The sequence below is a fragment of the Melozone crissalis genome, unplaced genomic scaffold, assembly GCF_028551555.1.
Source record: "Melozone crissalis strain CALT ecotype California unplaced genomic scaffold, PUWL_Pcris_2 ptg000026l_1, whole genome shotgun sequence".
In the NCBI taxonomy this organism is placed as follows: domain Eukaryota; kingdom Metazoa; phylum Chordata; class Aves; order Passeriformes; family Passerellidae; genus Melozone; species Melozone crissalis.
Genome location: NW_026535804.1, coordinates 11405188 through 11417609, shown reverse-complemented (window position 1 = coordinate 11417609; position 12422 = coordinate 11405188). Strand labels below are relative to the sequence as shown.

The window sequence follows — 12422 nt, the reverse complement described above, 5'->3', positions numbered from 1 at the left end:
TGTACTTGTTTCTCCTTCAAGGCTTGGTTACTATCATTGCTTGGTGTTGAAGCATTTTGTAGTTGGTTGTATGGTTTTTTTTAAGCAAAATATTTTTTTATTTTTATTTTTTGGGGTAGTCAGTCTCAGTGTGAGGGCAGCACTCCAGGCTGGAGGTGGGATTCCTTCCCAGAAATTGAATCCCTCATCCCTCGTGGGGTCTCTGCTCCATGGAGGACCCCAGAGCCATCCTGGGAATGAGAATTTGGTTCCTTTTCCCTCCTCTCACCCCTCCCATGCTCAGACAGGCTCTGTGTATAAAATATTTGTGTATTTATAGTGGTGCTGACATCTGAGGAGCTTCCTGTGCCCCGTTCCTGAGGTGGTGCCTGTGCTCCAAAAAAAGATTTCCCCATTAGGACCCAGCCAGGGAAGGAAGTTTGGGCCATGTGGTGTCTGACAGATAACTGAGAGCCCAGAGCTCTGCACAGGCACCAGCAGCATCAGCCTGCCTCTAATGGGAGCTAGAAGGCTGGAATATGGATAAATTCCATATTTTCCACTGTGTTTTGGTTGAAGGGTTGAGGGATTACTCAGTTTCTTGTTGGAGTTTTGGATGCTGAGAATTTGAGACTTTCTGTGCTGCCAGGCACTGACCCCCAAGAGAACACTGCACTGACCTGAGGCTGTGGAGGAGCTTCCAAAATTGATTAATAGCACTGGGATTGTGGGTGTGGAGTTGGTTAGAAGTGTGTGATGTCACAGGGGGGAAAACTTAGAGTTAAGGGTTTAAAATACAGTAATATATACAAAGCAAGATGGAGGTTTTAGGGCAGAGGCTGCTCCTTCTTCTTCACTTCTTCTCCGTGGGTTTGGGTGGTTTTGTGTAATTGGATAAAAATCCACATTGCAGGGCATGGGTGGTTGGTTGTTGGGTTAAAATTGAAAATAATTGAGGTGTCATTTCTTAATTGGACAGTTTATCCTTAAAAGACCTTGTAGAGAAAGGTAATTGTAGCTATTTTGTAGCTTGTTAGTGAAATACTGCAGAACTCACCCCTTGGGAGACTGTAACATGGATAAGAAATTATCCATATTAGAAATAAAGATGGAAATATGGATAAGAAATAAAGATATTTATCTTCTTTCTTCTTATCCATATAAGAAATAAACACTTGAGTCTGAGCACAAAATACCACCTCAAGAGCTTCAGTCCCTGACAGAGGCAGAGAAGCCAAGCCCCGCAGTTTGTCCCTGGTGCTGCTGCAGGTGGCTTGGTGCCACTGTCCCCTCTGAGCAGCTCCTGGTGTGTCTCACCCTCCCAGGTGAAATGTGCCAGCGTTCCCAGCTGAGGAAGAAGAGGGAGATGGACACTGAGCCCTGACTGCCAAGCTCAGGCAGCACAAAGGGTGGGAAACCCAGGAGAGAGGAACCCTTGCAGCCTCCATCCCTCCCCAGGTACGTGTGGGTATCTCCTGGCAGAGCGTTTCCCATTTCATCCCATTTATTAATTAATCTCATTTCTTTTCCCTCTCCCCAGGGCCACGTGCAGCCTGGGGGGTGATGAAGAGGTTAAAGAGGAGCAGTGAGTGGTGCTGGCTGTGCTCCAGCCGGGGATGGGGTTACTCACAGCCCATTGCACAGCTGGCCCCGGGGCAGCTCTGCCCGCCCTGCTGCTGCCAGTGCTGCTGCACAGACACTGCTGGGGCTGGGATGCACTGGGGGAATGGGAATAAGCCTGGCTTAACTCAGGGCTGGGGAGCTGGGCTTAACTCAGGGCTGGGGAGCTGGGCCTAACTCAGGGCTGGGGAGCTGGGCTTAACTCAGGGCTGGGGAGCTGGGCCAGAGCTGCTCCTGCCCTGGGGTGGCTCCAAGGCATCCTGGGGCACCTTCAGCCCAAATTCCCAGATGGATTCCTAATTGCTCTCATTCCCAATTGCCAATTTCTCTCACTGCCAGTTTCCCTCATTCCCAATCTCTGTCATTCCCAAGATTTCTTGTTCCGAATTTCCACATTCCCGGTTTCTCTCATTTCCAATTGTCGGTTTCTCTCATTGTCAGTTTATCTCACTGCCAATTTCTCTCATTCCCAGTTCCCAGTAGCTGTCATTCCCAATTTCTCTGGTTCCCAGTTGTCAGTTTCTCTCATTGCCAATTTCTCTCATTGCCAGCTTCTCCCATTCCCAATGTCTCTCATTCCCAATTGCCAGTTTCTCATTCCCAGTTTCTCTCATTCCCAATTTCTCTCATTTCCAATTTCTCTTATTCCCAATTTCTCTCATTTCCAATTCCCAGTCTCTCCCACTCCCAATCTCTCTCATTCCCAGTCTCTCCCATTCCCAATTCCCAGTTTCTCTCATTTCCAGTTTTTCCCATTCCCAGTTTTTTCCATTCCCAGTTTCTCCCATTTCCAGATTCTCTTTCCCAGTTTCTGTCATTCCCAATTGCCAATCTCTCTCATTCCCCATGTCTCCCATTCCCAGTTTCTCCCATTCCTAATCTCTCCCATTCCCAGTTCCCAGTTTCTCCCATTCCCAGTTCCATTTCTCTCATTTCCAATCTCTTCCATTCCCACTTTCTCCCATTCCCAGTCTCTCCCATTCCCAATTCCCCGTCTCTCCCTTCCCCAGTCTCTCCCCTTCCCAATTTCTGTCATTCGCAATTCCTATCTTCTCCCATTCCCAATTCCCAGTCTCTCCCATTCCCAATTCCATTTCTCTCATTTCCAATCTCTTCGATTCCCAGTTTCTCCCATTCCCAATTTCTCTCATTCCCAATTCCCAGTCTCTCCCATTCCCAATTCCATTTCTCTCATTCCCAGTCTCTCCCATTCCCAGTCTCTCCCTTTCCCAATTTCCCTCATTCCCAGTCTCTCCCATTCCCAGTTCCCAGTGTCAGACACATAATCTGTATCAGGAGTTATTAAAAAATGAAAAACTGAAAGTGAAACCTCTCTGTGACAATCCAAACCAGAGCTGCCGAACGCTGCAGCTGCCCAGCTCAGCTTGGGAAATTATTTAATGAAAAAGAATTTAATTAAAAATTTGTATTTTTTCTCCTGAAAGCAGCCCAGACAATGGCCCCAGGAGCTCCAAGGGAGGCCGGAGTGTGGAGGCAAACCCGAGCTCTGCTCTTCAAGAATTGTCTGATCAAGTGCAGGACCAAGAAGAGCAGTGTGCAGGTGAGGGGCTCCTCACAGGAAATGTCGTGAGCTTTTTGAAATATTCCCTTTTTTTTTTGTGCTTTTCCCACTATTTTTCCTGGTCTTCATGAGCATATGATGAGTATTTTTGAACTTTAGAAACACTGAATTTTGAAATATTCCATGTTTTTGGTGGACAAGGTGCTTTTCCCGCTGTTTTTCCTGTTCTGCTGATCCTGATGAGTATATAATGAAGTTTTTTAAACCTTTGAAATACTGATTTTTGAACAATCAAATTTTTTTGGTAGAGGAGGTGCTTTTCTCACTATTTTTCCTGTTCAGGCTGATCCTGATGAGTATATAATGAGGTTTTTGAACTTTTGAAACACTGAATTTTGAAATATTCCAATTTTTTGGTGGACAAGGTGCTTTTCCCTCTGTTTCTCCTGTTCTGGCTGATCCTGATGAGCGTGATGCACCCTCACAGGAAATATGATGAGGTTTTTTTAATTATTCCAATTTTTGCTGCTTTTCCCTCTCTGTTTTTCCATTCCTGGCTGATCCTCATGAGTACATAAAGAGCTTTTTTGACCTTTCAGATACTTAATTTTGAAATAGTTCCTTTTTTTTTGTCCAGGAACTGTTTTCCCTGTGGTTTCACTTGTTCTGGTTGATCCTGATGAGTATATGAGTATATAATGAGATTTTTTGACCTTTTCAGATACTGAATTTTTAAATACTCCATTTTTTTTTCATCCAGGAAGTGCTTTTCCCACTGTTTTTCCTGTTCTGCCGATCCTGATAATTATGTAACAAATTTTTTTTGACCCTTTGAAATCCTGAATTTCATAATACTCAAATTTTTTTGTACAGGAGGTGTTTCTCCCTTTATTTTCCCTGTTCTGGCTGATCCTGATGAGTACATAATGAATTTTTTTGACCCTTTGAGATACTTAACTTTAAAATATTCAATTTTTTTGGTACAGGAAGTGCTTTCCCTGTGTTTTTCCACTTCTGGCTGATCCTAATGAACATATATTGAATTTTTATGACCCTTAAAACCACTAAATTATAAAATATTCCATTTTTTCCATACAGGAGGTGCTTTTCCCTCTATTTTTCCTCCTCTGGCTGATCCTGATGAGCATGATGCACCCTCACAGGAAATATGATGAGGTTTTTTGAAATATTCATTTTTTTTGGTGCAGGAGGTGCTTTTCCCAATGATTTTCCTGTTCTCCTGATCCTGATGAGTATATAATGAATTTTTTTGACCCTTTCAGATACTAAATTTTGAAACAGTTTTTTTAAATATCGAATATTTTTTTGAAATTTGAATTTTTTTTTTTTTTTGTCCAGGAGGTGCTTTCCTTCTGGTTTCTCCCATTCTGGCTGATCCTAATGAACATATATGGAATTTTTTTGTCCCTTAAAAACACTAAATTATAAAATATTCCATTTTTTCCATACAGGAGGTGCTTTTCCCTCTGTTTTTCCTCTTCTGGCTGATCCTGATGAGCATGATGCACCCTCACAGGAAATATGATGAGGTGCCCAACACAGACCTGGGCCCCCTGGACCCCTCGGTGCTGGTGAATTTTGTCATTGGCTACACCCCCCCCACAGCCCAGGCTCGGGACATCATGAGGAAAGTGGCTTCTGACAACTTTGAGGACGGTATTCACTCCTTAAATCTTATTTTTTTCCCCATATATCTCATTCTGTTCTGTTCCGTTCAATATTTTTATTGACGACATGGATGAGGGCTTAGAGTCTTTTATTAGTAAATTTGCTGATGATATTAAATTGGGAACGTGTGTAGATCTGCTAGAGGGACGTAGGGCTCTGCAGAAAGATTTGGAACGGCTGGATGCATGGGCAGAATCAAACGGGATGAACTTCAATAAGTCCAAGTGGCGAGTCCTGCACTTCGGCCACAATAACCCCCTGCACCGATACAAGCTGGGGACGGTGTGGCTGGACGGTGTTGAGGTGGAAAGGGACCTGGGGGTGCTGGTTGACAGTCGATTGAAGATGAGCCAGCAGAGTGGCCAAGAGGGCCAATGGCATCCTGGCCAGCATCAGGAACGGTGTGGCCAGCAGGAGCAGGGAGGTCATTCTTCCCCTGTACTCGGCACTGGTGAGGCCTCACCTGGAGTATTGCATCCAGTTCTGGGCCCCTCACTTTAGGAGGGACGTTGAGATGCTTGAGCGTGTCCAGAGGAGAGCAACGAGGCTGGTGAGGGGCTTGGAGCACAAGCCGTATGAGGAACGACTGAGGGAGCTGGGGTTGTTTAGCCTGGAGAAAAGGAGACTCAGGGGCGACCTCATCACTCTCTACAACTTCCTGAAGGGCGGCTGTGGTGAGCTGGGGGTCGGTCTCTTTCTCCGGGCAACAACAGATAGAACAAGAGGACACGGTCTCAAGCTGCGCCAAGGGAGATGCAAGTTAGAATTGAGAAGGAAGTATTTTACAGAAAGAGTGGTCAGATACTGGAATCATCTACCCAGGGAGGTGGTGGAGTCACCATCCCTCGAGGAGTTCAAACAAAGACTGCATGTGGCACTTGCTGCCATGATCTAGCTGAATAGTTAGAACACGGGTTGGACTCGATGATCTTACAGGTCTCTTCCAGCCTTGAACTTCTGTGATTCTGTGATTCTGGAACTTGTGTTTGAAGTGGGAACTCAGGGGTGCTGTAACAGGAAAAATGTGAATTTTTCAGAAGAGGGAATGTGAAGGTGCTGGGCATTTTTTGTTGATTTTTAGGTGTTTTCTTGTTGATTTTTAGGGGGTTTTGTGTTGATTTTTAGGGGTTTTTTGGTTGGTTTGCGGGGTTTTTTTTTTGTTTGTTTGTTTTTCTGGTTTTATGGGTTTTTTTATGATTTTTGGGTTTTTCCTTGGTATTAGGATTTTGGTTTGGGGGCTTTTTTCTGGTTTAGGGGGTTTTTTTGGTTGTTTTGGGGTTTTCCGCTGGTTTTAGAGGTTATATTTCTAATTATAGGGTTTTTTTGCTGGTTTTGGTGGGGTTTTTTTTGGTTGGGTTTTTTTTTTCTGATTTTTGAGTTTTCTTGCTGGTTTTGGGCCACCCACAGCCCAGGCTCGGGACATCATGAGGAAAGTGGCTTCTGACAACTTTGAGGATGGTATTCACACCTTAAATCTTTTTTATTTCCCCTCTTATCTCATTCTGGGCCTTGTGTTTGAAGTGGAAACTCAGGGGTGCTGTAACAGGAAAAATGTGAATTTTTCAGAAGAGGGAATGTGAAGGTGTTGGGCATTTTTTGTTGATTTTTTAGGTGTTTTCTTGTTGATTTTTTGGGGGTTTTGTGTTGATTTTTAGGGGATTTTTGTTGATTTTTAGGGGGTTTTTGTGTTGAGTTGTAGGGATTTTGTGGTTGGTTTTTTCGGGGTTTTTGTGTGGAGTTTTAGGGATTTTTTGGTTGATTTTAGGAGGTGTTTTGTTGGTTTTAGGGGGTTTTGTGTTGATTTTTAGGGGTTTTTTGGTTGGTTTGGGTTTGGTTTTTTTTCTGGTTTTATAGGTTTTTTGATGGTTTTAGGGTTTTTTCTTGGTATTAGGATTTTGATTTGGGTTTGGTTTGGGGTTTTTTTTCTGGTTTTAGGGGATTTTTGCTGGTTTCAGGGTTTTTTTTTGTTTGTTTTGGATGTTTTTTGCTGGTTTTGGGGTTTTTCTTACTAGTTATAGGTCTTTTTGCTGGTTTGGTGGTTTTTTTTGCTGGTTTTTATAATATTAATATTATAATTTTTTATTTTATATTTTATAATATATAATAAATATATAATATGTATTTATATAATATATATCATATATCATAATATAATATACAAAATTATATAAATATATATATAGTATATATAATAAATATATAATATATATATTTTACAATATATAATATATATATAATATATTTAATTTTTTTTTCTATTTCTGTTTTAATCCCCCCAGGCCTCATCACTGAGGAGTATTTGAGTGAGGAGGAGCTGGAGGAGGCGAGTTTCCTCAAGCCCTCCAACTTTGTGGGGGTGGTGTTCAAGGACTCCATGTCCTACCAGCTGAGGTTCCACGACTCCATCGCCATGTCCTCCATCTACACCGAGTCCAGAGGTAAACCTGCAGGGAGCAAGCTGGAAAACCATCCCAAATTTTCATTTTTTTTAGGTTTTTTTTGGCCTGGTTTGGTGTGTGTTGTTTTGTGGCGATTGTTGGTGGTGTTATTGGGGAGTGGAGCAACTGTAACTCAATGTTTTGGGATTTTACCCTGGAATTGTGGCATGGAAAGGTTCCTGAAGATGATTATTCCCTATTTAATAGTAAATCCAGATAGCAATAGTAATCCAGAGGTGAACCTGCAAGGGAATGAGCTGGAAAACCATCCCAAAATTTCATTTTTTTAGGTTTTTTTTGGCCTGGTTTGGCGTGTGTTGTTTTGTGGCAATTGTTGGTGGTGTTATTGGGGAGTGGAGCAGCTGTAACTCAGTTTTTTGGGATTTTATTGTGGAATTTTGTGGCATGGAAAGGTTCCTGAAGGTGATGATTTGATAGTAACTCCAGATAGTAATCCAGAGGTAAATCTGCAAAGGAATAAGCTGGAAAATGATCCCACATTTTCCTTTGTATTGCTTTTTTTTTGGCTTAGTGTTGTGTGTATTGGTGTGTGTTGTGTTATTGGGGAGTGGAGCAACTGTTACTCAATGTTTTGGGATTTTACCCTGGAATTGTGGCATGGAAAGGTTCCTGAAGATGATTATTCCCTATTTAATAGTAAATCGAGATAGCAATAGCAATCCAGAGGTGAACCTGCAAGGGAATGAGCTGGAATACCATCCCAAAATTTCAATTTTTGGGGTTTTTTTGGCCTGGTTTGGTGTGTATTGGTTTGTGGGGGTTGTTGACGGTGTTGTGAGGGAATGGAGCAGCTGTAACTCAGGGTTTTGGGATTTTAATGTGGAATTGTGGCATGGAAGGGCTCCTGAAGATGCTGATTCCCTATTTAATTGTAAATCCAGGTAGTAATAGTAATCTAGAGGTAAACCTGCAAGGGAATGAGCTGGAAAATCATCCCATATTTTCATATTTTGGGTTTTTTTTTGGTTTGATGTTATGTACATTCGTTTGCGGGGATTGTTGACGGTGCTATGAGGGAGTGGGGCAGCTGTAACTCAAATTTTTGGGATTTTAACATGGAATGGCCAGGATTGCAAGAGATCCTGAAGATGCTGATTCCCTATTGAATAGTAAATCCAGATAGTAATAGTAATCTAGAGGTAAACCTGCAAGGGAATGAGATGGAAAATCATCCCATATTTTCCTTTTTTCTGGCCTGGTGTTGCATATATTGCTTTGTGGGGGTTGTTGGTGCCGTTATCAGGGAGTGGAGCAGCTGTAACTCCATTTTTTGGGATTTTAACACGGAATTGTGGCATGGAAGGTCCCCTGAGGATGATGATTCCCTGTTTCCCCTGCAGCCACGTGCTCCAACCTGCGCAAGAGCTGCGAGTCCGTGACCTACTGGAGCTCGGGCTTCACAGCCCTGCAGGCCTGCATTGATGCTGCCATCATCCAGGTGAGGAATCCCACAAATCCCACCAAAAAAATCCCATAAAATAGGGCTGGGAACACAAAACCCCTGTGAGGAAGCCCTGAGGGAGCTGTGGGGGTTAATCCTGGAGAAAACGAGGCTCAGGGCTGCCCCCATCGCTCTGCACAGCCCTGAAAGGTGCCTGTGCTCAGCTGGGGCTGGGCTCTGTCTCCAGCAGCACTGACACAACCAGAGCACACAGCCTCGAGCTGCACCAAGGGAAATACAGGCTGGAGAGCAGGAAAAGTGTTTGACAGAAAGGGGGATAAAGTTCTGGAATGTTCTGCCCGGGGAGGGGGTGGAGTCCCCATCCCTGGGTGTGTTTGACAAAGCCTGGATGTGGCACTGGGGGCCAGGGGTTGGGTGAGGGGCTGGGGCTGGGCTGGACTCGATGGGCTTGGAGGGCTCTGACAACCTGGGGATTCTGGGAATTCTGTGGAAATCCCACAAAATCCCATTAAATCCCATCCTCACCCCAAGGAAGGGCAGATCCAGGGGCTGCTTTGTCTATCTGTCAGTCCTGGGAGATGCTGTGTGAGATCTCAGCTGCGATCTGATGAGAAGGCAGAAGTTTTGGGGTGGGTTTGCTTGTGTTTTGTCCAGGACTGTTCTGTCCAGGTACCACTGGGAAAATCCCAGAAAATCCCACAAAATCTCACAAAATAATCCCACCTTCACCCCAAAAAAGGGCACATCCAGGGCTGCCTGCTAATCCTTAATCTATCTGTCTATCTTTGGAGATGCTGTGTCAGATCTCAGCTGGGATCTGATGAGAAGGCAGAAATTTTGGGGTGGGTTTGCTTGTGTTTTGTTCAGGACTGTTCTGTCCAGGTACCACTGGGAAAATCCCATTAAATCCCATCCTCATCCCAAAAAAAGGGCAGATCCAGGGACTGTATGGGCTCCTTAATCTGCCTGGAGATGCTGTGTCAGACCCCAGCTGGGATCTGATGAAAATGCAGAAGTTTTGGGCCAGGTTTGGCCATGTTCTGTCCAGAACTGTTTTGTCCAGGATTTCCCCAATCCTCTTGGGTTGGATTCTGAGGATTTTTGTCTCCATTTGGATCCCAGAGATGCTGAACATCCAGCACAACCCTCCTCAGAACACGAATTCTCACCCCAAAATGCCATTCCAAGCAGGGGCTGCAGAATTTACCTGCAAAATTCATTATTTTGGTGCCACTATTGCTCAGCAGTTTTCCCCAATTTCCCTCCCCTCACCCTGCTCATGGTGGCAGCAAATTCCATCTTTTTAAGTGACAGAAATTCCACATTTCCTCATTTTATCCCCAGGCATTCAGGTGTTTTCCAGTCTTGCTTTTTGCCTGGAATTTGGGGTCAGGAAAGTTTTGTGCTCTCCAGATCTCTGGGGTGGAGTGGTTGGGATGGGGCTGAAAAATGAGGAAAAAAGCCAAAATAACTTTTCCTCCTCTTCCTTCCAGCTGAAAACAAATCATTCTGTCTGGGAACAGCTGGATCTGACCAGAGCCATGGTTATGGGAGAGGCTGCAGTGGTGGAAATTGATAATTTCCCTCGTGCAATCATTTTAATTTACCTGGTGATTGCATTCTCCCCCTTTGGGTATTATTTGGCAATTCACATCGTGGCAGAAAAGGAGAGGAAGCTGAAGGAGTTCTTGAAAATTTTGGGACTCCATGACACTGCCTTCTGGTATGTGAGTGTTTGCTACAACCTGTTTCTTATAAAAGGAAAAAAAAATTAAATATATGTAAAGAAAAAAATTAGATATATGTAAAGAAAAGGCTTCTAGGAAAGGAGGTAGTGAGCCAAACATGCTTAAAAACCTCCATAAATTTACATATACATATATTTACAAAATTACATATGTTTAATTTTTTTTCTTTTCTTAGAAAATAAAAAAATTAAATATATGTAAATATGTATTTTAACATATATTTAAATTAAAAAAAAATTAAATATATGTTAAAAATTATTATATTAAGAAATTATTATGTTTAAAAAAAATTCTAGTTAACCTGTTCCATCCCACCCTCCAGTTCTTAAATTTCTTTCAGTCTTTAAGTGAAAACAACCAAAAACGGAGATATTCTGTACAATTAAACAGAGAAAACCTTGCAGTAGCATGAAAATATGAATATTTTATTAAGTAATCCTGCTGCATTTATTCATGTAAAGCTGCACCAGATTAAAGGGATTAAACCTCATCATGTGTGGGGTTTTATGGAGGTTTTGAAGCATTTTTGGCTCGCTACCTCCTTTCCTAGAAGCTCAACAGGTAACCTGCAGCCTGGCACATAATTAAATTAACCCAACTCTCTAATTTGAACGTGCCAGAGCAGTCTCAGCAACAAGTTTTCAATTTTTCCTCACCCTGATTATGAAAATTGGCCTGGGCAATAGAATATTTCATTTTTCTCCCAGATGATGTGTTAATTTGAAATCGTTGATAGCTGAGGGGATAAAAACAAGTTTTTGCTTTGCCCTTTCTGGCAGGGTTTTCACCCTGCACTGAAACATCCACCTGGGGTGGCTGGAATGATTTATTTTTTAGTTGTTTCAGAGGAAATGTGTCATTTTTTTGCTGCCTGCACACAAACCACCCCTGTTTGCTGAGGTCAGAGCTGCTCCCACACTCACAGCTCTGGTTTTCAGCAGAGCAGGATTTTATTACCCTGCCCAGCAGCCTCTATTAAAATTTAAACAGAATTCCTTGAATTATTGAAACCTACGACTCTGTTACCTTCTTTTGCCCATGGCAGGGAATTAATTATGCAAAAAATAAAGGTGAATCACCTGACTGTGCATCTTTAGCTGCCCTGGGTCTCAGTGTGTGCTGAGGACAACCCCAGGATGTTCACAACAGCTCTTTTAATCAGGTTTAGTTCCATACAGCTTTTTTGTTAAGGATTTGTTACAAACAGCTCTTTTATTCAGGTTTTGTTACAAATAGATCTTTGATTCAGGTTTTGTTACAAACAACTTTTTTATTCAGGTTTTATTGCACACTTGGCCTTTGGTGCAGTGAGACACAGAGTTAGAAATTAACTTGGGATAGAAGTCTGTGTGGAATATTAAAGAGTTCTGGGTTTTGTAATATGTGAATATTAAAAGAGTGCTGGGTTTTGGAATGTGTGAATATTAAAGAGTTCTGGGTTTTGGAATATGTGGAATAATTAAGAATTCTGGGTTTTGGAATATGTGGAATAATAAAGAGTGCTGGGTTTTGGAATATGTGAATATTAAAGAGTTCTGGGTTTTGGAATATGTGGAATAATTAAGAGTGCTGGGTTTTGGAATATGTGAATATTAAAGAGTTCTGGGTTTTGGAATATGTGGAATAATTAAGAATTCTGGGTTTTGGAATATGTGGAATAATTAAGAGTTCTGCGTTTTGGAATATGTGAATATTAAAGAGTTCTGGGTTTTGGAATATGTGGAATAATTAAGAATTCTGGGTTTTGGAATATGTGGAATATTCAAGAGTGCTGGCTTTTGCTGTTTGTGTGGCTGGGCATTCATTCATTTTCCTGTTTTTTCCTCCCTAGGCTGTCCTGGGTGCTGCTCTACGTGAGCCTGATTTTTGTCATGTCCATCCTGATGGCAGTGATTGCCACAGCCTCGTCCCTGTTCCCCCAGAGCAGTGCCTTTGTCATATTCCTGCTTTTCTTCCTCTATGGAGTCTCCTCTGTGAGTATTCCTGGTCCTTTGTTTGTTTTT

General features: G+C 42.6%; 1 protein-coding gene across 2 annotated transcripts in view; it reads left to right on the top strand.

The window, feature by feature from the left end:
• The window catches only part of ABCA5 (ATP binding cassette subfamily A member 5), a 43441-nt gene that overhangs the window by 2585 nt on the left and 28434 nt on the right, over positions 1-12422 (top strand). Inside the window, exons 2-8 of one of the 2 annotated variants that reach the window (XM_054278767.1) lie at positions 1305-1437; positions 3048-3160; positions 4594-4798; positions 7090-7248; positions 8610-8707; positions 10165-10394; positions 12251-12392. In XM_054278767.1, coding sequence (XP_054134742.1) covers positions 3056-3160; positions 4594-4798; positions 7090-7248; positions 8610-8707; positions 10165-10394; positions 12251-12392 — 939 coding nt within the window. In that variant the 5' untranslated portion in view covers positions 1305-1437; positions 3048-3055. Of the gene's footprint in view, positions 1-1304; positions 1438-3047; positions 3161-4593; positions 4799-6213; positions 6269-7089; positions 7249-8609; positions 8708-10164; positions 10395-12250; positions 12393-12422 lie in introns of those variants that run through there. The other variant, XM_054278766.1, reaches the window with a different exon arrangement.